At 39.8% G+C, this 22,506-nt stretch overlaps 1 protein-coding gene across 1 annotated transcript in view; it reads left to right on the top strand.

Annotated features, from left to right (window-relative positions):
- RELN (reelin) overlaps positions 1-22,506 on the top strand; it is a 299,055-nt gene that overhangs the window by 124,071 nt on the left and 152,478 nt on the right. The window contains exons 5-7 of the mRNA XM_075144890.1: positions 9,165-9,197; positions 10,398-10,476; positions 18,543-18,639. Of these exons, the coding sequence (XP_075000991.1) occupies positions 9,165-9,197; positions 10,398-10,476; positions 18,543-18,639 (209 nt within the window). The remainder of the gene's footprint in view (positions 1-9,164; positions 9,198-10,397; positions 10,477-18,542; positions 18,640-22,506) is intronic.

Below are 22,506 nucleotides of genomic sequence, written 5' to 3'. Positions count from 1 at the left end.
GCTCACTCACTCCCCCCGCCCCCCAATGGGACGGGGAGAGAATCGGAAGGGTAAGAGTGAGAAAAACTCGTGGGTTGAGATAAAGACAGTTTAATAGAACAGAAAAGGGAGAATAATGATAATAAATAATGATAGAATATACAAAATGAGTGATGCACAATGCAATTGCTCACCACCCGCACTGACCGATAACCAAGTAGCGATCGGTACTTCCTGGATCACGCCTACCCTTCATATACTGAGCATGACATCACATGGTATGGAATACCCCATTGGCCAGCTGGGCTGGCTGTCCTGATTATGTTCCCTCCCATCTTGTGTACCTAGCTCAGTCAGTAGGCATGGGAGCTGTCCTTGGACTAGGAGGGCACTTAGCAACAACTGAAAACATCAGTGTGTTATCAACATTCTCCTCATACTAAATCCAAAACACAGCACTAGGAAGAAATTTAACCCTATCCCAGCCGAAACCAGGACACTCCATGATAATGAGGGGAAAGTATTTCAATTTTCAATTTCAGTATTTGAGTTTTCAGTATTTTAATATTTTAATGGGAAGTAAGAAGGGGGATTCAGAGAGGTGACTGAAGATGTCAGCTAACAAGCTGGGAAGTTAGAATTAGTTATATTTATATATATGTCATACATATATACTTTTATATATATGCATGAATTAGAAAAATGTAACACAGATGCTGGCAATCAGGAGGGAGTGTCATAATGATCTGGGTGGAGGGTGATTCAGCTAGGCATGTATCAGTATTTTTACTGTGTGGAAGGAAAAACATCTGGAGAAATTACCAAAATGCATTTGGCATTCAGAACAGGAGATAAATTGTACCCCCATAACGTGGGTGTGGAAGAGTAGTGTTTCGGTGACTAGTATAGGGGGTTTGGGAACAGAAGTGCTGGCAGGAACACCATTTGGGATGTGCTAAGGAGGATGGTGAGGATATCTCGCACAGGCAACTTGCTGGATGGACACAAGTCAAGAGTAGAAAAATCAATATGCAGGGTCATCAGCATAAAATGGTGAAAAGCCTCATAAGCAGATGAAACTCTTCAAAGCACGGGTGGGTAGTGAGCGCACCGTGGCCAAAGGCAGTCTGTGGTGGCCAGAACAGGTAAGGAAAGGAGAAGGAAGTAAAAGACATGTTGATGGCAGAGCGACAGAGAGCTGGCAGTGACCAGCACGATGAAAGTTATGTGCAGGCAAGCTGAGAGGAAATATATGGCTATCAGTGTCAGAACTGGCAGCGTGGTCAAGGAGAATATAGGCAAAGCAACAAGGTTTCTCCCTGCTAGAAGTAAATACCTTGATAAGCAGAGACTAGTGAGTAGAAATCCATCCATCCAGGCCTTGACAGTCCTTTCTGCAGACATGCTGTACTGGGGTTTTTTAGTAGGAGAGTTGACAGCAGAAACTATAATTCTTTCACCCTTCTCTGCTTTACATTTCTCCAATTTTGGAGCATAACCTAACCTCAGATCCCCATTTTAGCAATACTGATGTTGGTTCGGACAATAAGTCATTATGGTACTGCGTGCTGTCCCTGAGTTCGCAGGGACTCTGCAGGACTGGGAGAAAATGGGATTTGTGTATTGATTGTGTGTAGAGAATAAAAGATGCTGAGATGTGCCATCCCTGGGCCTTCACTGGCTGCTCAGCCATGACAGTCCCTCCTCCCACCCAACCACTGATAGCCATGTCCTGCACCACTTCCCTGAAAGGGCCTCCAGCTTCCCCACCTTGTCGCAGTCTCCTGCATCCTCATGATTTTTGTGTTACCTGTGATTTTCCCATCAATTCTCTTTGCTTTATACAGTCACTTCAGACACTTTGTGCATTTGTGTCCTCCAGAATATTTGATGTCATTGTGGTAATTCTGCAAACACCAGTTTTGACCTAGTCAAGGATCACCCAGAAGTACTGGTTTATGAGCAGTTCACAGTGTATGACAGCCATGTAATTAGTCATCATATTTCCCTGCAAGCTTCTCAGAGATTCTCTTGGTCCTTCTCTGTCCTTTACTGTGTTCAATTTTGGGCCCCGCACTACAAGAAGGACATTGAGGTGCTGGAGCGTGTCCAGAGAAGAGCAACGAGGCTGGTGAAGGGTCTGGAGAACAAATCTGATGAGGAGCGGCTGAGGGAACTGGAGTTGTTTAGTCTGGAGAAGAGGAGGCTGAGGGGAGACCTTATTGCTCTCTACAACTCCCTGAAAGGAGGTTGTAGCGAGGTGGGTGTTGGTCTCTTCTCCCAAGTAGCAAGTGATAGGACAAGAGGAAATGGCCTCAAGTTGTGCCAGGGGAGGTTTAGACTGGACATTAGGAAAAATTTCTCCACTGAAAGGGTTGTCAAGCATTGGAACAAGCTGCCCAGGGAAGTGGTGGAGTCACCATCCCTGGAGGTATTTAAAAGACGTGTAGATGTGGCGCTTAGGGACATGGTGTAGTGGTGGACTTGGCAGTGCTAGGTTAACGGTTGGACTCGATGATCTTAAGGGTCTTTTCCAACCTAAATGATTCTATGATTATCTCAAATTTTTATCCTCACCACAGCCTCTCTCCCCTTAGTTTCCTAGCTCGGCCACAGTTTTCCTGACCCAGCTAGTCAACCACCCCTTTGCCCATTGCCCTTCCTCCCATCCATTCCAGCACCAGGCTCTCCTCTGCCCTTTTGTTCTTATTTCTTCAGCAGACAATGTGCATGGCATTAGCCCCTAATCAGTGCATACTATTACAGCTCTTATACTATTAGGATTAATTTTCCTATTCAAATAAAAGATGCTTTCTTTGAAGCAAACTTCGCTTCTTTCATTCCATGAAGACAATCAGAGTTTCATTAATACTATTAATGTAAACAAAGGATTCCTTCAGAAAGAATTAGTGAATTTATTTAGATGTAAATATCATATTAAGATATATGCAAAACAGCAAGGTAGATTGATATAAATGAGGTTTTATGGTCTGTTTCTGGCCCTAAACATTACTATACTGAAATGCTGTAGTGAATGATGTAACATACTGAGTAAAGAAAATAAAACCACAGGGAAACTTCACAGGTTTATTACAGGATATCTTTTTAATAAGTATGTTCACTGGAGATGATATCAGACTGCATAATAACTAGTACAAAAGATATACATGAAGCAAGGAATCTCAGAAATCATGTTCACTGTGGCTGTCCACTCTCAGATGTGCATTAGTAAATCCTAATAGAGTTAATGGGATTTGTGCAGTGAAAGGAAAGTGTAGTTCTTATTTTGAAGAGAATTAGAGGATGATAAAGGGCAGCGTTAAGGGATGGCAATGGCAAACAAGTAGCCCTATGTATAATGTAAATGGAATAAGGAATGATGCCATAGGGAAAGACACCAAGGAAAGTAAAATAATCGCTTGAAAAGCTGTGTGTTCAGCATATAATAAATATTTTAGGAAGCTAGAGAGATCTTTGAGAACTGATGTAAGCTTTAAAGTTTATAAGAATTTTACTGATATTGAAGAAAGGAGACATAAAGATTATCAGACAAAAGAGTTAATCCAGCAGAAATAGGCAGGAAAACAAAAACTGTATAAGCCAACATAGAAAAGACAGATGTCTTATAAATACTTTTAAGGACAAATAAGGATGTTAATGACTGATTATATTCTTGCCATTAATTATATCTTTAATTAACAATATCTCTAACTTGTTGATTTAATAGCAAAATAGATGGAAAATAAGGTAAACTTATTATTGTGCAGATTGATTCATATTTATTCCTGGCTTGAATAGAACAAAAATCATACATTAATAAACAGTAGCATAATTAAAATGGAGTTGGCAAAACATCAGACCCGGCTGCATTGCACTGCAGACCTCAAAAGAGTTTAGGTCTGTATGAAAACAGCGATGCTGCTGGGAGGAACAGCTCGCGGTGCAGGGATGGATGCAGCCGGCACTCACGTCACACAACCCTGCCTGCCTTTACTGCATCAAATAGTTTTAAAGAGTTAAGGAGACCATGTTCCTGGTACACTATGTAACTTTGGACCAGTACTACAGTTCTTTGGAATAAGGACTGTACTGGGAGATTTGTAATTTAGTTCTGACCGACTGAAGAAGAATCTCGGAACAGTAAAACCTAAGAGATGGGAAAGATGAAGGATGTTCTTCCCTCATAGCACAAAATCATTCTTTTCCGCATAGTTCCCAGAATTTTTTACAGTCTCATACTCAATGCCACAAATTATAGGATTGGTATTCCTTTCTTAAGAAACCACTCTATGGTCTGACAGATGTCCCCCTATGAAAGTAAATCCTAAGAATTGGCCCAGACTCTCTTTCTTTTGATAGCTTCTGCCTGAATGTTTGTGGAAGACCTTTTAGGCCTATTTTGTACCTTGTAAATATGGATTTAAGAACACTCTGAAAAACAAATGCAAAACAGATTGCAGGCTCTCAGGCTTGACCAGAGCGGTAATTTACAGAACAGAAGACTGGAGTTCAGGACTGACATATTGTTCCTTGGCTTATGTGTCAGCGAGAATAATGCAGCAGCCCCGGGCAACACACTGACTCTCTCTTGGGGGATGTTCAGCCTCTATCACTCAATAGCAATTTTGTTTACTAGTAGAGGGAAAGTATTGGCAGGAGTCTAAATAAAAGCATTCATTTTCTTTTTCATCTTCATCTAGCTGCTAATGACAAGGAGATTAGACTTTTTCATAATCTGCAAAATAGAATACCCCTCGTCTCGCATCTCGTTTGTGATGAATTGATGAGCAACAGCTAATGGCTGCTGGCTGTTGAACTCTGAGCACAGTGTTTGTCTGGGAGCATTTGAGCATTTGTGTTTCTGTAATTCACTTTTCCTTTATATTTTAAATAAAAGTCCAGGGTTCTGGGAAAAAAAAAAAAAAAGTCTATTTATTTTCCAGTGAGTTTTAGGAATGTTTACCTATGCTGTATTCCCTACCTATCCCTGTACACATGCTTGACCCCTGAGATCTATGGAATATGGGTGTCAATAGTACCAACTGATGTTGCTGGAACGTGTTTAATTTGCATTGTGTTAGCTCTTTTTTTCTGAATGGAGACTGGTTTTGCTTAACAGTTAGCCATTACCATGTTTAACAATTTTGGTTCTTATTTTTCCACATCAGGACCATCACCAAATCTTGTTTCCCTCCTCATATTCCAGCTTCTCTATCTGAAGATGACATTCCCTTCCCACTTCCCTCGTATTTCCCTCCCTTCCAGTTTAACCAAAACAGGGCATATTTTTCTATTGATTTAACCTTTCAGTAGCCTTACTTCATCCACAGAAAATTTTAACCTTTTACTCCAAAAGATGCCTTCATTCTCCCTCATCCCATTGACACAGAGCCCCACAATGACCCCATTGACTTCTGAATTCCCCATTACTTTCCTCAAGTTTCTCACGCTTCCAGTTTGACTGTGGCCTTTCTCTCTCTGAATCACTTTGTATTGTGTACTTTCTTCTGTGTTTTTCCTTACCAAAGGGATTGCCTTGTCTTACAAGGCAAGCATCCTACATTTCCTTACATTTTCTCATATTGTATTTGCTCATGCCTTTTAGATTGTGAACTCTGTTGAGCTCCGTTTCCATTCTTTGCTTAGTACAATTAATCTCTTATAAAGCTCTGTATGTACCCAGGGTGCTAGTTAAAAATCAAATAATAAATTCATTTACTTTACTTTTTTAAAAGGAAATTACATTCTTATTCAAGCTAAGATGCGTTTTGGAACCACACAAATACTGATTCTAAATTTAAAACCATCCAGCCAAGTGCCTAAGGAACATCTAAGAAAGTGAATCATGGTTTAAAATATGAACTAAGATGATCTTTTTTCCCCCTTGCAAGTATTGTATGAATTTTTTTTTAATAGTAAATATTTTATATCTTTGCCTTGTATAGCTACTCTGCACATCATTTTTTTTAGCTTTGTCATGTTGTGCAAGGAAACTCCATTTGACTTCAGCCACACTGTATGGCCTACTGTACAATCCATACTGTTTTAAAATAAGTAGTTCTAGAAACTGATAAAAAAGGCAGATCTGAAAATATTTTAAAACTACTGCAGTTTTTTTTGTGTGATGTTGTAAATTTCTATTATTTTGCGGACCTTAGCTACAACACTTGAAATCAACACAGTCCTGTTTTGCAATGAAATCTAAAATGTAATACATAAATTGTTCATAGGGAGATTAAAGTTTAGGTTTATCACTCATTAAATGGTATCTTCACAGTCTTTTGTCATATTCAGCTCTGGAATTTGAATTACAAATTAGATGAAGGAATACCTGAGGCAAAAATTCTTGGGCTTCTCAGATCCTGTAGAGATTTGGGAAACATAACCCCTCCTCAACATAAAGTCTTTATTTGTAAGAACAACCTTTTGTCCAACATTAAGTGTTTGCTTATCTCCACCTTTAGTTTTTTTAAATGAGTGATCAGTAGCACTAGTAGGTATGTGCACAATTTCCTTCATTTCAGTCCATTGGTAAGCCAGTTTTGGTTTGCAATACGCTATGCGTACAACTGAAGAGCTGTTTCAGGAAAAATTCTCAGATCCCAATTTTGTATTCTTTAATCACATAACCAGCTAGTAGTATAAAAAAATGCTGAAGTCAAAGGAGTTTGCAAATTTAAAGATTCCAAGTTTGTGCTATACCTGTGCCTTTTGGCTGAATGCTGAAATTTTGCATAATAACTTTAGAAAGTATCATTAGTGATTGTGTGTATCCTGGGCTGAACTGCCTTCCACAGAAAGCCTCTTCCAAAGAGCGATGTCGAGCGACCTGGGATGAATGACAATTTAGTCTTTCGTTTTCATTGTCAGGTCTGAACTGCTCTCATTGGAGAGGAAGGACTCTTTCAACTGAGTTACTCTCAAGGGCTAAGGAAATCTGCTTGGCCAACTAACGAGTCTGCCCATGACGTGGCCTGACATGACCATCCTCCTCACAGATGAGCACTAGCAGAGTGGCTCTCAGCCACACGTGTCCTTGCAGTGGAACATCCCTTAGTGATGATCTGGAGCTAATGAAAAGGGGTAATGCAGAGCATCAGAGACAGAGGTCTTATTTTAGGCTTAACCTCTTACAGCATCAGGAGTATTTCAAATCCCATGCCTTCTTTTGTAGGCATGGACTACTTTTTGTAGTACAAAGAATGTACTTCTTTTCCTACAGATAAAATCCAGAACAGCTTGCATTGCTCAATCTGGGAAATAATTCAGTTAATCCAGGTTAATCCATTTCTTCTGTGCAAAGAGTTTTTAAAAGTTTTCTAGAGAAATTTATACATGCCTCCAAGGAAAAAAACAATGCCTGGAACTGCAACGGACAAATGCAGTCTTTTCCCGTGAAGTATCCACTAGTGCAGCCCAGCGTTATCCTGGAGGCAGTGCCAAGCTTAATGTGCAATTTGAGTTATATTGCTCCAGATTTTGTACCATCATGGTGAGAGATCTTGGCCGTTGCTAGAGTCATTATTGGCATTTTGCTGGGGAAGACAAGATGGCATGGATCAGTTTCTTGTCTAAAAAATGGAGCAAGTTAGCCGCAAAAAGTAAAAAAGATTTCATATTTCTGCATGTCTGTGATTTCTATTCAGCATCAGACTCTTAAGAATGCCTTTGCTCTTCGCTGCAGTAAAGCTTTCAGTGGTTCTGTGGTCATTTTCAGCGTTGTCTATATATATGTAAGGTTACTGGATGGAGTAAAACCTGTCAATCTCCCAAGTTGTAAGTCAGTTAAATCAAAGGTTTCTGTGTAAGCTAAATCCAAACTGCTTGCCATCCTTTTCTGGTCTGCAGATACCTCAGTTGTTTCTTGCTTAGTCTTCTTAATCACCAACTTCCCCATGAAATGTTGCAATTTCATTACTGAATGAATGCAAACCCAGTGTTTAACGAGAAAGCAGGAAGAGAAAAACAAAATTCTTGAGATTTGTGTTGGACTTTCTATTCAAATGACTATGTGTGAGGGCTCTACACAGATTGCTGCATTCGGTTTTATGTTTATTTTTAATCTATTTTTAATTTGTCAGATGTTATGACAGAAATTGCAGTACTTCAGTAATTTTTTGCAAATATGCTGAAGAAATCAGGAGTTCTGGTACAATTTAGGTCAATGCCCAACAAGAAATACAGAATCATCAAAAGAATCCTGGCTTCAAAAATTCTCTTTTTTTGGTGTTCTATTTACCGAAGTACAAAATACAGCTAGAAATATAGCTGCATGGACGAGGTACTGAGAGGCAAACAAGGTAGCTGCTGCCCAGGAGCTTGCTTATATGCATCCTCTTTGTCTCTGTGAAAGAAGAGTAACTTACTTTGGATTTAAGATGGGGCAAGGCTATGGATGTAGTAGCTACCATGGAGTATCCAACACACTGTGGATAGAGTCTAGAGTCCCCCATATTTTTTATGGAGCTGTGCCCTTTCAGATACATTCTGTTTCCATTTGTGTAATTTTACATGGAGACTCCTTAATAAAGTCTGCTTAATAAAGTTTTGTCATTTCAGGCACATGCCCCCATGCACAGTGTGTCTTTACGGTATTTTACTGTTTCTCAGAAGACAAAGGTTTACCGGAGAATTGATTCAGCAATGTATGTAAAAATGTGCTTTAAAATAAGTGTTTGATTCAGTGATTTGCTGAATCAATCCCTTGCCTTAGAAATATTTTTTTTGTTGGGATTTTTTCTTCTAACAATACACCTAGTAAAATGTAAAAAGTGCAGTATAAAGGGTCCAAGTGTGCATTTTTGTCTTCCCTAGAGTATTTTTTTTGTTCAACCTAATTTCCACTCTCTTAGTCAATCCTTGAATTACTGAATCTTAATCCAAATTATTTCTGATAATATCTCATAATCCTAGACTAGAAGTGATCTTTCTTACCTTGCTGTACAACTATTTCTGTCTTTCATTTATTATTGATGCTTGTTTTAATTCAAGAATATTTTTTTATTTCCTATTATATTTTTATAACTTTTACTGTGTATCACATTTTTCATAATTAAAATGTCGGGATAGTTGACTTAATAGAACATGTACTGTACAATTTGTTTTATGCTGAATTGATTTTTAATGCTGCAATTAAGCCCTGATCACGGAAGATATTCATGCATTGTGTTCTTTGTTCTCCACAGCTCCGACAGAAGCTCCCTTACATCCTCACCTAGGTAGGTGATTTGTCATTCTTATTACTAAAACTCAGAATCACTAACTTTATTATAATAAACAATCTGTAAGGTCATGTGAAACTAGCTCTGGGGAATTCAAATAAAAATGAGACTCATATAAAATGAATTGAATTATGTCTAATTCTGATTAGTTGTTTTTTCATTGTGATTTTTATTGCTGTTTATTTATTGCCTTCGAGCCCTTGCAGTGCGAGTATATCATGCTGCAGAGCTTTTTTTCCTAGCTATGTATTAGAGCATCTGTGTCCATGAGGACCTGTAACCCCCAGCGTGGGGGAGCATCGTCACACCGGTGCTGGGTCCCTGGGAGGAAGGTTTTGTCACAGGGCACCTCCGAGGCGCACCCAGGAGCAGGGCTCTGCTGCTCCTGCTCTCCCAGCTGGGCACGGAGCATGCAGCAGAGCTCCAGCCCTGCACCCACCAACCCGTGTGTTGCCATTTGGTTAGTCCGGAACAGATTCTGGCACCCTTGCCCAGTTTGAATAGCAGGTGACAGTTACTTCATTCATGTAATGGAAGTATTTCTAAAGAAAGGTCTGTTTAATACAAACACAGCTGCCAACATTTGGGGATTTGGTTTATTTTGGTCATCATACATAAATGACACCGCAAGTCTAGGGAGTCCAAAGCTTGCAGACCAATGGTTAGAAACATTTGCATAACATAACTCACAGTTTATATTCCTTAAATGAGCTGACCTTTACTGCCAGCTCCACTGATAGCAGCAGAGAAATTCCAACGTGCTCATGGATTTTTGCTTATGAGTTATCAGAATGACCCCCCTGACTATTGGAAGTGTAGTGGGACATCTCATCCCTCTTTGTGCCAGTGTTTCCAAAATCTCAATTCGGGGGGATTTTTTCTGAACATTCAGAACAACCAACAATTTGGAACAAAAGTTCTTAAAACATTTAGTATGTACTTGATGACTGCATCTTTTCATAGCCATCGCTCTTTGGTGATAGATTGGGAGACTTCTTAATTTTATGTGGTACTATGATCCAGGGTAAGCAAAAAAACCTGTAACTGAGAAAACCCTGCTTTTGTAACTAGCATACTTTAAAAAGCTGATTTCCTCATTTTACAATGCATTACTTTAGCTCTCGGTAAGCTAACACTTAGAACGCACAGGGTGATTACATTGGATTTTTTCCATATAGTGCTTTCTTTTCTTTGTAGCTGAAATGCACAGTGACAGCATTATCCTACGAGATGACTTTGACTCTTACCATCAGCAAGAATTGAATCCTACCATGTGGTGAGTTTCAGACTTCTGCTTTCCTTTACAAGTATTTGAGCAAATTAAAACATTTTGGTTATTATAGTGAAGTATTTGTGTTATATTAATTCCTAGATACCTCAGCTCACATTGATGTAAGCTTATGTGTGTCTTTGCTCCATTGGGACCTAAATATATTTTTATTAATTTTTATTTTTATCAGTTTATTAACTGATTAATGAGTGACTGAGAAGTTCTAAGCCCATTGAAGTGAATGACAAATTCTCATTGACTTCAAATTTTGAATTAATCCAAAAATAGAAAGGAGTAGAGCTGAGCTCAGTGAAAGTTTTTGTATGAAGATTTTGATTTATTGAAATCATAGCTTTTCATGGAAAAGGCGATGAATTTCAATAATTAAACTTTGTTTTTGCAATTTTTTTTTTTTATTTCATGTTCATGTAGTACATATTTCAGGTGAAGCTAACCATAGTAAAAACTCCTTCTAAACTGAAATCAAACGTTTCCAAATCATTCAAAAGAAAAAATTAACTGGAATTAAATACCTCCATCTAATTTTCAGCCGCTGAAAATGTTTAATGTTGATTTTTTCTTTTTTTGTGGAAGGCAAAATTTTTCAAAACTTTTGTGTTGTATAGGAAGGAAAACCCTTCCCTTCCCAGCTCTATGCAGCAACTCCCAGTTGCTAGGGTTTTTTTGTTCAATGGGATTCCTGAGTAAGGTCATTCACATTATCACAGTCTACGTCTGAAACAGCAAGCAGAGGTTGTTATCATTCTTTAACCAGTAGATGCTGTGCGAGAATCTCGGGACTCCACGTGCATAACAAGGCGAGTACAATTTAGGACAGGTCAGGCAGAAGCTTTATTAACTATGATCATAGTGAGAGAGCACTGGGACAGCATCTCCCCTCTGCTCCCCCTTCTCTGCCAAGTGATGGCAGAGACCCCACCCATACACTGTTTCAGAAAACAAGGAAAGGGGTGAGGAAAAACAATCATTTCAATGTTAATAAAGCCAGGAATCCATCCCTGGGAGGGATGAACTCCCTAAGTCCCTGCCACAGTTCTAAGGACTCCAACAGTAAATAACAGGAGAATAGGGAGAGATGGCTGTTGGCGGAGCCTATAGGAGTGGCACAGGCAGTGTTATCTTGGCTCAGAAGTGGCGAGTTGGAAACAATCGCAGACTGTTAGCTTTTAGTCAAAAGGAATGTTCTTTTAGCAAAGATAACCCTTAGCCAGACCTCTCAATCTTAAAAATTAATAATTTTACTACCACAATGATCACAGTGATAGAGTACCATTTCATACGATTTATGTACGTACATCACAAAAAAGGAAGTTATAGGTCTCATATAGGACAAAACTGATTCTATTCTGTATAGTGAATATTTCTACTGGCCGTACTATACCCAGATAAACACATCTATTGGTCTTAACATGAAGTTTTGAAGGTTGGAGTCTCCTTTTTTTATATGAGATTGTTACTGAGGTTTCTATTCCTTCCAATCCTCTTTCATAAATATAACTTATTTTATTGATTTAATTCATACAAGACACAGAAATATTTTACTGGGTTAGTTTAGCTGGTTCAAATAAATTGTTGACGGGCATTTTAGCAGTTACCTTCATTTGTTAGTTAGGAATACATATGTTCTGTGAAATCTGACTTCATTTTACTTTTTATTAAGGCCTGTCACAGTTTTCCATCTGTGCAGGTCTTTCACAGTTTCACCATCTTATCTAAAAAGTTTGTGGTTTATGGAATTTTATGGATATTTTTCTTTTGCACATACTTATTGTAATACTTTTTAATATGCACCTACTATTTTTCCTCCTTTTGTTCCTTTTGTATCATCTCTCTAAATGTTTTTCTGGACAGATGCATTAAGGACCTGGAATAATATAATATTAAAAAAAAAACCTTTCTTTACGTGAATGAATAGATCAAGGACTCTTAATGGGTTACAGAATAGCTGCCAAGGTAGATAGCTTTAGCAGCAGTGTGTTAAATGGACTTGAGTGGAAAGAAATGAGAGGAGGCATTATTTCCCTGCAGATGTCTCATAACTCACAGAGGGCCTGTTGGGAGCCTCCGTAATTTATTTATCCATTGCTCTCTTATCTTTAAATTCATCCTTGCTTTATAGAAGTCTCAACAGAGAAATCTCAGACTAAAAGAGCCCCCAGTCTCCTGCTCCTTTTGTCCCCAAGATTGGGATTTGGTCCCCCTGGAATAACCTTGACCCACCTTGGTTGGTGGGTCATTGCAGAGAGGCGTGTGCTGGGAGAGAGCGTCCCAAAACTCACCCCAATCCTGAGATAGATTTTCCTGTAATACCACCAGAAAGCCAACACCTTCAGCAACTCTAAATAGAAGTGGAGCACAAATAAAAGAAAACTGTAATGAGGTGTCATGAGCTTTTCTGCATAAAGGATTTCTGCAGTAGCTCTGCCTCCAGTGAAGACCCGCTTAGTGGCAGAAAGCTCATTCTCATTTGATTGTCTAGTGGGACTTAAATCAGGGATTATTAACAGTTTATGCCATCCACCCTAAAATTGCCTTTTTTCCCTTGGCAGCTGCTAAAATCCCATCTTTACCACAAACAATTGCGGTAACTGCTAGAGCAGTATTTCCAGCCCTGCTCGGTCCCTGGTCTGCTGTGCTCGGAGTGTGCGGTAGCAGCTGCCTTGTGTGCACCGATACCCCAGCAGTGCCGTCTCACCAGGGGCCAGTTAGGCTAAGCCACTCTAATAATTTCCGAAACCATTATTTGTGTAAAGATGAAAAGAGAAGTGTTTGTATTTTTCTAAGATCTTTTCTTCCCAAATCCAACATAACATGTGATGTGATTAATATTGTCCCACTCCTCCTGATCCTTTCTGGCATGTGTAGCTCTGTCAGAGACGTACAGTCCAAGTGCACAAGCAAAGCATTTTGTAGCTTCTCTGTGTGTCTAATTTTATGAGTCCCAGCAGAGCCTGTGTGTCTCTCCATCGCTGGGAGAGGCCTCACATCAAATAACTATTTTGCACAAGGGCACTGTATGATTTCGAGAGTGACTGTCTGTTTTTTATGGATTTCTGCTCTTTCAAATGCATTAAAAGACACATCCTACCCAGCAACCATCTGTTTCTTCGGAGGCTCAGGAGCAGGGAAGGAGCGGCTACGAGTGTTTCTGGAGCAGCAAGGGGAGGAGAAAGGGAAGGTTGGGATGGGGCTCCTTGTAAACAGAAAAATCACAGCATCTGGGAAGGGTTCCTGACCTAAACCACAGTTTGGTGATTGAAAGAAAACAGAGGAAACTGCTGAAGTGGGAAAGGACAAGGAAAGGAGGAGGCAGCAGGAGAAGACACATAAGGAGAAGAAAGCGGGGAGGATTTCTGTGCTGGGAATGCAGGAATGGGAGCATGTTTCATCTCTCTCATTTTCTAGGGACTCAACCACCGTGAGGTTTTTCTTGTGTGGTGTGTCCAACTAATTTTTATATTCTTTTTTTCCAGCGTGCAATCATGTCAGAACATGATTATTTCCAAAGTCCCCAATCAGTAGGCACAAGCCTTCTTACTTAAGCAAAGATTTCCTCATTTCTTGGGTCTCATTTGCCACCAACTTTACAAAGAACTCTTTGGCTTGTGAAAAAAATATGCTTCTCACATTCATAAATGTCCAATGTATTTTATGTCTACATGTATTAGCTGTGGAAGTTAAGGTAAGTAAGTAAGTGGCTCCCTCTCCATGGCAAACATAGCGCCAATGGCCATGCTAAGCAGTTCACAGCTGACTTGTGGAACTAATTAGGCGGTAATGTTTAGTGCATCTTTCAATGAAAAGCCTAATAGTGCAGGTGATTGGTGGTCCATGAGACTTGCTGAAAACTGGCAAGAGTGTGTTAGTTCAGAAAGCTCAGGAATCATGGAAGTAATTGATTTCCTCTGCAGGGAAAGGGAATCTGCACCATGTACTACTTGCCAGGGAAGGGCTGGGGAATGGCTGGATGAGAAGAGGTCCGATATGGGTGGTATCTGGAAGACTGTCTAGGTCGCTGAGCACCTGTTTCTGTGACCATCTTGCCTCCATGTAACCTCATAAAATTGCAGAGGGGAGTATGAAAAAGGTGCTATATAAGAACTAAAACAGGCCAAACAAGAACAAATCTAGAAAAAATATTCTGTTTAATCTTATGATAATGATTTAACGTTGAGACAAAAAGAAGGAAAAAGAAGATGCATAAATTAGTAAAGAAGAGATGCTGGCATTAATGTATGTTTCCGTATAAAATACTTAGTTTTAACAGTAGGGCTGTAGACAACAGGGGATTCAGTACACTTAAAAAAGAAAGACTGTGTACAGAAGCTTGTTGCTGGCTAAACTCTCCTTCCCAACTTGATGCCATGTTTCATCCCAAAGCCTATCAGCACTCCAAAAGCAATCACTTAGAGAAGACACACTCTTCAAAGATGACATGAAGAAAAGCTGAGCATGCAAAATCAATCAATAAGGAACAGGTTCCATCACTTCTTCATGGCATATGAGAAATGAGGAGGTCCAGTGATATTTCCAGTGGCAAAGAGGTGGAGAAAAGCTTTGTGACAGGAGAGACAAGTCCTAAAGTGGTTTCCAAATTGCACTAAAACTGCGGGATTAAACTTTGGAAAGATTTATGTTTAAAAATCTCTTGGCAGCTTGAGATGTTTATCTTCTTTATAGTCCAGACATCACAAAAGACATCAGTCAATATAATGTCCACAAACTCAGGTATTGTAGAGGGAAACGAGATGACAAATAGGGATGAGGAAACAGCAGATGTTTCCCCTTCAGCAAAGTGAAGAACAATAGCAGAGGGAGGTGGGACTCTCTAAGCCAGAGATGAGAGCGATGGCAGGTCTGCAGAGAAGACACCTAGATGAATATGACACATGTCAACAGTGGCAGTGAGTACCAGCTGTGAAGAGAAAGCTGAAGAGATTTTAACGTGCTAAGATTTTAGACCAGGCAGGTGAGAAAGATAATGTAAAAAGCTGCACTCAGCCAGGGCAATTAATACTGTCTCTTATTTGTATAAATGGAAAAGAAATTAACCTTCCTGTCTGCACCAGGAAAGGAGCAAATTGGATCGTTTCTAAACACGTAATACTATGACGATGATCTGAGGAACAACAGATCAATTATCTTACTCTTCATGCATTCCTGTCAAGCTAGTGAGCAATTTATTGTCAGATGTAATGCATTTCAAAGAAAGCACAAAGGTTTGAATCGGGATTACCAACAGCCATCCAATTTCTTATGAGAGGAGTCATCCTAGAAAAGACGAGCGATGATGAAACAGCGGTATTAGAAGGACAGTGTTTCTGTATTTCCAGACAGTATTTCATAGACCACATTACAGAAGTAGAATAGATGAACAGCTGAATCACTTTGTATTCATTGAAATATGAGAATTACAAAATTAAAATATCCCCTGGATTATGTAGCCTGACCTTTCACGAGGGACTAAGTGGTCCCTACATGGTATTCATAGGCCAAGTTTTCCTGCCGTATCTTTCTCTCCCTGCACATATCAGGAGTTCAGGCAGATGCTCCACTATAAAACTCCAAAATGTAGGGACAGATAATGAAAATAATGCTCATAAACAGCCAGAATCCTACAGAATTCCAGGTATTCTTCTAGTTCCTTCTGTTGTTCAGTTATCAGTGTTTAGGGATCAAGTGAAATTTAGATAGAGACAAAACATGTCCTCTGTGAACTCTGTTTCTGTGCTTTTTCTTAAAGTACAATTTCGTTCACTCACACGCTCTCGTCTTGCCTTATTTTGAGAAATAAAATTATGGGCCAACTGTGGCTTCTATAAGTAAATATTAACTTACTGAAGTTGATAAGAACTACATTACTTTATTAGAGGATTTAATTTTGCCGCTTAAATTCAAAATCCTAAATGCTATCAGTGTGAATTGCTGAATGACTTTATTGACATGTTCATACAGGAAAAAAACTCAGGGATTTTTTACATCTGACTTTGTTTCGGGAAGTGGAGCTGAAACTGACCTTTAATAAAATCTCAGAATAAGGGAGAGATTTGGAAAGTGGGAACAAGGCATTCATCTTTGACTTCTGTAATGGACTTGGGCATAAGAAAGCCAGTCCCGTGCTGAATTCACCCAGGACCAACCAAAGAGACCCAAAATAACAAGTGCAATCAATTATTCACCACACCTATGCATCTGAAAACCTAGCACTAGCAGAGCTCAGCACTCACAGACCTGCAGGCTATTGTGCAGGGTATTGTGTGCCGCCCAGAGTTAACCCATTCTGCCCGAAGTTACCCAGACTTTGCTGCCCTGGGAGGCCAGGGGAGTGGTGAGGAGCCCCAGTCTGCTGCGGGAGCAGATCGGGAGGTAGCTCCATTTAGTTAAACATGTACTTTAAAAATTAATTTAAACATTATTTCTAATCACTACCTGGGTTCGCAGCAGCCCATCCTCCCTTGCTCAGAACTTTTGGATGCATGGCCACTGCAGGGAAAAGCCCCATGGGGGACCTACCAGCCTCTTCCTCGCAACGCAGCTGGAGATTTCATTTGCCCTGTCCAGGACCATGGTGGGCTGATGGTTTTCAGATACTCAGGAGTAGAAAAATCCTGCTCCAAGCAGTTTACAGGGAGACTTGCAGACGTTTAACACAACACTTACTAATGAAAAGACAAACAAGCAACATAAATTAGGAAAAGAGGTGAAAAAAAACCCAAGGAAATTTGTGTAGGAATCAACTATACATTGATATCAATTATCTGTGATCAACTACGATCATTGAAAACCCTATCAGATATGTTGACAGCAAGTCCCTATCCCTTTGGGATTTCTTCCTTTCCATCCAATTTCCTGTAAGATCTGCCATCTAGAAATTAGCTGGAGAATGAAAAGACAGAAGAAAACCAAACCTTTGCACGCTACTAAACTACATCTGGGCTGTGTATATGGGAATGTGTATTTTGGTAACATTATACATCAGAAAGGATAGCCAAGTCTGAGGCACTCTGTGTGGGAGAAACCAAAGAAAAAAACTGCCTAAACTCCCCTTACATAAGTCCATTGCACTTAAAACTCTAAAAGTACCAGTTATCAAAGCACATTCAAAAATCAGCAAGAAATAAGGTTTGGAGTGAGTTCACCCTTGCTTACAGTGGAGTTGCTGCAGGAGCAAATGTTTGCCTGTAGGTTTGATGTTAAAGCTGAGCGCTGGATGCCTGAAGGCAGTGTTGGTCAGCCCCATCGCAGGCAGTTTGTCAGGGGCTGGGAGCATCTCCAAAATTTTTGGAAAATCTGCTGCTCATGCCCAGAGCCGATACCCTGATCCTCGAAGGTGAGGGAGAGGGCCCTTTCCCTCTGCTCTGCAGTCAGGCTGCCCACTAAGTCCTTCATATTACATTAAGAAACATCGGGAGAGGTGCAGTTAGTTGGCTCAGCAGCACTTACCAGCCTCTCTGAGATTTTCTTCATACTTTTTCCCCTAAAAGCCTCTGTTACTTGGAATATGGGGTATGACAAATACAAACAGAAAGCAGCAGCAAGACCCGTGTTACAGCAGCAACCTCTTGGTGCCCAGTTGCAGGTAGAGTCTTACTTTGGGGTAAATAACCCTGCGGGCTGGAGAGGGGCTGATCCTAGCCCCTTCTCCTGAGCTGTTCTGCACGGTAACTTCGCGATGGTGGGTTTACATACGGTATATCAAATGTGCAGTAGGGATTTTGCAAGAAGAGTAACTTCAGGGTAAATTATACATATAAGAGTTCAACTTGGTTTCCCATGGTGTGACGTTTTGCAGTTGACGAGCAGGGACATTCCCTTCTGTGGGGGACAGAGAGCAGAGAGCAAGTACTTATTCGCAAGGGGCTTTTTCCAGAGGCAGCTCTAGTGCATCATACGTACAGTTGTTCTTTACCTTCAGCACCATGATAACAAAACAGCCCAACCTGTCTGAGTGCCAAGATATAGTGGTCTTATTTTACAGTTTACAAGCCTGATGCGGTCTCAAACGTACAGTTTCTGATTTCCATTTTGAATACGGTGTGTTCTTCCTGCAGGTCTGAATGCAGTAACTGCGAGGTTGGAGAGCAGTGCGGTGTGATAATGCACGGCAGCGCCGTCACTTTCTGTGAGCCATATGGTCCCAGAGAACTGGTAAGTGAAGGCTGGCTCATCTGCCGGGGCTGGGACTGCAGGCTATGAATCGAGGCTGACTCGGCTGCAGAGGTGTTGATGTTCTTTGAAAGTTTGGTGTTCAGCGGAGAGGCTCTTAAGCAAGGCGATAGGGCCATAGAAGAGCACCCCAGGAACATCCTGGTGTTTTAAACTGTAGATGCTAACCAAAGGTTATTGCAATCATTTGCAAGGGAAAGTCTCTTGATCCGATGTGCATCCAAGTTATTTAAAGTATCTATAAAAGACTGGAAAGGCAAGGAAATAGAACGGTGTTGTCAAACTGGCATCGTTCTCTTTTTATTTCTGACAATGAAAAAAAGACAAGGTTAATTTTCCTTCTCTTATTTTATTAGCTGTGTCCCGTTTTTTCTTGTCACTGTTGACAAATGTTAATTTGGTTGTAAAACATCACTTGTGGACAATGCATCTTACAGACTTAAGTGCAGCCTGGAGCAAGCACCTGCCAGTCTCAGGAAAGTGTATGTAACACACTGAGTCATGGTGAAGGTGACAGAATTAATTTCATTGGGGGGTAGTTTGGTCATAAAATTGCTGTAAGAAACAACATGGTGCAATTTGCGTTAACTTGGGATCATCTGGGTGTGGAAAATGAATTGAAAGATATATACCCAATGCCCACAAGCTGATGCTGGCCAGCTAGCTACAACAAAATAAAATAGGAGTTTTGGAAAGAACTGTAAAATTAAAAGACCAACTCAAAGCCTGTGTAATTCAAAATTAATTTTCATGTTTTCAATAGTCTTCTGAGTGGAGGGAGATGCTGATTAGAGCTATTTGAAGACCCTACATGGAAAAAAGCCATAAACCAGGAGTGGTTTTGGACAGGCATCTTCTCTTCATTTCGGACACTGACAATTCTTTTAACAGAGTTAATTTTACATCCTTAACTGAGACCGGAATTCCACAAATGCAATGTAGATATTGCTGGTGTGGTGACTGAAAGTCATAAACACATATAAAACTAGTTCAGAGGTTTTACGGATAAAAGAGAATTTCAGTCATTTCCCTCACAGCCAGCTCCAGCCGGGGAATCCTGACAGGGATGCTAAATTGCCTCTCTGCTACTTTGAATCCTATTTGAATGTTCTGTGCTTCATTAACTGCCTTGAGAAGAGATGTTTTATTTTATGTCCTGTGCAAAAATGAAGTCACACCACTGGGATATTTTTCCCAATTTTTAAATCATTTTTAGTTGCAGTATTGAGCATAGGTAACACTCCTTGAAAAATAATCTATTTATGACATTTAGCAAACCCAGGGTCCCAGCTATGAGGGTTTTGAAATGTCATTAATTAGCTGTCTTTTCCCTGCTGATATGTAATTTAGACTACCCTTAGTAATCATGAATTGGCTTCAAAATGTGGTGTTGGACTGTAATTGTCGTATTACCATGTGGCAAAATAGCACTACCATGGCATCAGGAACTTGGAAAAATTTATTATGATGCCAAAGTGGTGTGATTAAATAATCAGCTGAAAAAATCATCAAGCTTATAAACAGTTAGCAGCCTAATAATGAAAGTGTTTATAAATATTATGGCAGCGTTGCAGAAAAATCAAATCTTTCTGAAGGAACATGCTAATGGCGTAACGTTTTGGATGAGCACAGGATGGTGTTCATGCCAGAGGTCTGACCTAGTTTTATTTTTGAATATGGACATAGGTTTAAATCCCTATTTTCTGAGAACCAACCTGTTTCTGATTTGTAGTCATGTTTTGGCAATTTTACAACATATCTCTTCCTGTCACAAATTTTAAAACCTCTTTCATTTCTCCAATCATTATGCATTTTTATTCTATCACCTTTATTATTTGAATCCTATTCTGTCCCTGCTTGAAATGGCTCTTGAAATCTCTGCTCCTGTTCTTGGCTCCTAGTGCCACATTATTGCTTTAAAATACTTAGTCAAGAAGAGTTGAATTTGCAAAATGTATTCTATCAACAGCTGTGACAGCTGCTGGTTTGCTTCCTTGACCTCCCTCTCTTCTCCTGCCTCCCCGCAGCTGCCTGTTACTGCAAGCAGAGGGTTTTTTAATGCCGACTGGCTATGTCTATTGGCGAGAATTTACCACGGGCAAAATCCCGGAAAGATGTATAGTGTCAGAGACGTTGCAAGCAAAGGAAAATAGCTACTTAAAGGCTCCCTACCAGCCCCTCTGCAGCATCTGAACTTAGTAGTCCTTTGCAGAACTTTGCAAAAAGTTTTTATTATGTCTGACGCTTTTTTCTAAAGCATTACTGAAATGACTTACCACATAGTCTATTTTAAGTCTATGTGAATGCCTCTTCTGTGATAACTGATACATTTAATTTCTTGGTGATATGGGCCACTGAACGTTGATAAAGGGTTTCATTTTCAAATGAGAGCTTGCACAACATAATTAATTGAATGTAAACTAATATAACAGGTACTCATAACTCAAGTCAGAAAGCACTTTATTATTTGGCATGATAAATGTGATACCTAATACTGAATCGATCCTGACAGAATGGACTTAAATGGGGATGTGACTGTATTTTTAAAGGAGTTATGTAAATGCAGCTTCCCTATTTTTGTTTGTTTAAAGACTAAAATTACCTGTTAGGAATGGAGAGGAAAACTGTATTGTAAGTAAACATTATGTACAGATAGTGCCAAATTTTCAGGTAATTTTAAAATTTGCGGTTTGAGATGATCGTGAGGCCTTTGGAATCTGTCCCACTGAATCTGTCTTAGTTCACAGAACATTAATAGCTGTGATAAATTTCCTAAATTTCCATGCACCTTCCAAAGCATATGTAGTCTTGTTATCAGCTAATCTTCAGTGCATTTCAGTGGAGGTCCCATTCTTTAATATTTATAAGAAGTTCCTCTCCGTATGTAATATGTATATAGAAAAGAAACAAAACACACCAAAAATTCATGCCAACTCATGCAGGTCTCCATCCATTATTTTCAAAGGCCTCATTTCACGAATACCTCAACTTGGTGCACACCGGCACTGGAAGAAGTCCAGTCCCTTTTGGTCTTCTACACCATTGCCTGTCCCCTCCTGCCGGGGGGGAGAGATGCTATCCGTACAAGCATTGGTGGGCTGCGTGGCGAACCACACCAGAAAATGGATCCAGATTAAAACTAACTTGCAAAGGAAAAAGACTAATAGTTTAACAGAAGTCAGCTATTGGAACTGATTTAACATGCAGCTACCCAAAAGCTGTTCATACATGGAAGAGAGTAGAGGGAGCTATCACCTAGGAATTTGTTAATCATATACTTTTGCATATATATATACATTCTGCATATACATTTGCAAAGATATGGAAATTCTTTTGGAGTCTCCAAAGACAGAAAAACCAATACAGGTGACTGAGAGATAACATTTCTCCTATGTCAATGGAATCCTAAATAACAGTCAGAAAACATCTGCATTTAGGACTAGCTTTTGTTCAGTGTCATGCAGTGATGCACAGCGTAATAAGGGACTTCAGACATGAGAGAGCTCTCTCTCACCAGTTTTCATGTTTATCTGCATAGTAGATAATTAAAGAGTGCAGGAATACCTGATAATGGAAGAATCTCTGCTTTCACCATGTGACTCAAGGAAATTATGCAGAAATTGTACTGTTCATCATTACAAAATACTGATAAAATTGCCTTTGTAATACTGCCATAGTTAATGGGTGCTTGAAAGACTGTATCATCTTCCAGGTCATTGAGTCTAATCTTTACTTGGGTGCTGGCTTTTTTAGAAAATGACGGTTTAGTGTCCATGAGCTCAAATGTTTATCTATATTTTGCTGATTACCACTGTTTTTCATTCTTATCTACTGTTCGGTTTCCTCTAC

The sequence above is a fragment of the Calonectris borealis genome, chromosome 1 (assembly GCF_964195595.1).
Source record: "Calonectris borealis chromosome 1, bCalBor7.hap1.2, whole genome shotgun sequence".
NCBI classification, from domain to species: Eukaryota; Metazoa; Chordata; class Aves; order Procellariiformes; family Procellariidae; genus Calonectris; species Calonectris borealis.
Note: the sequence above shows the minus strand (reverse complement) of the source record. Positions and strands in the feature narration are given on the sequence as shown.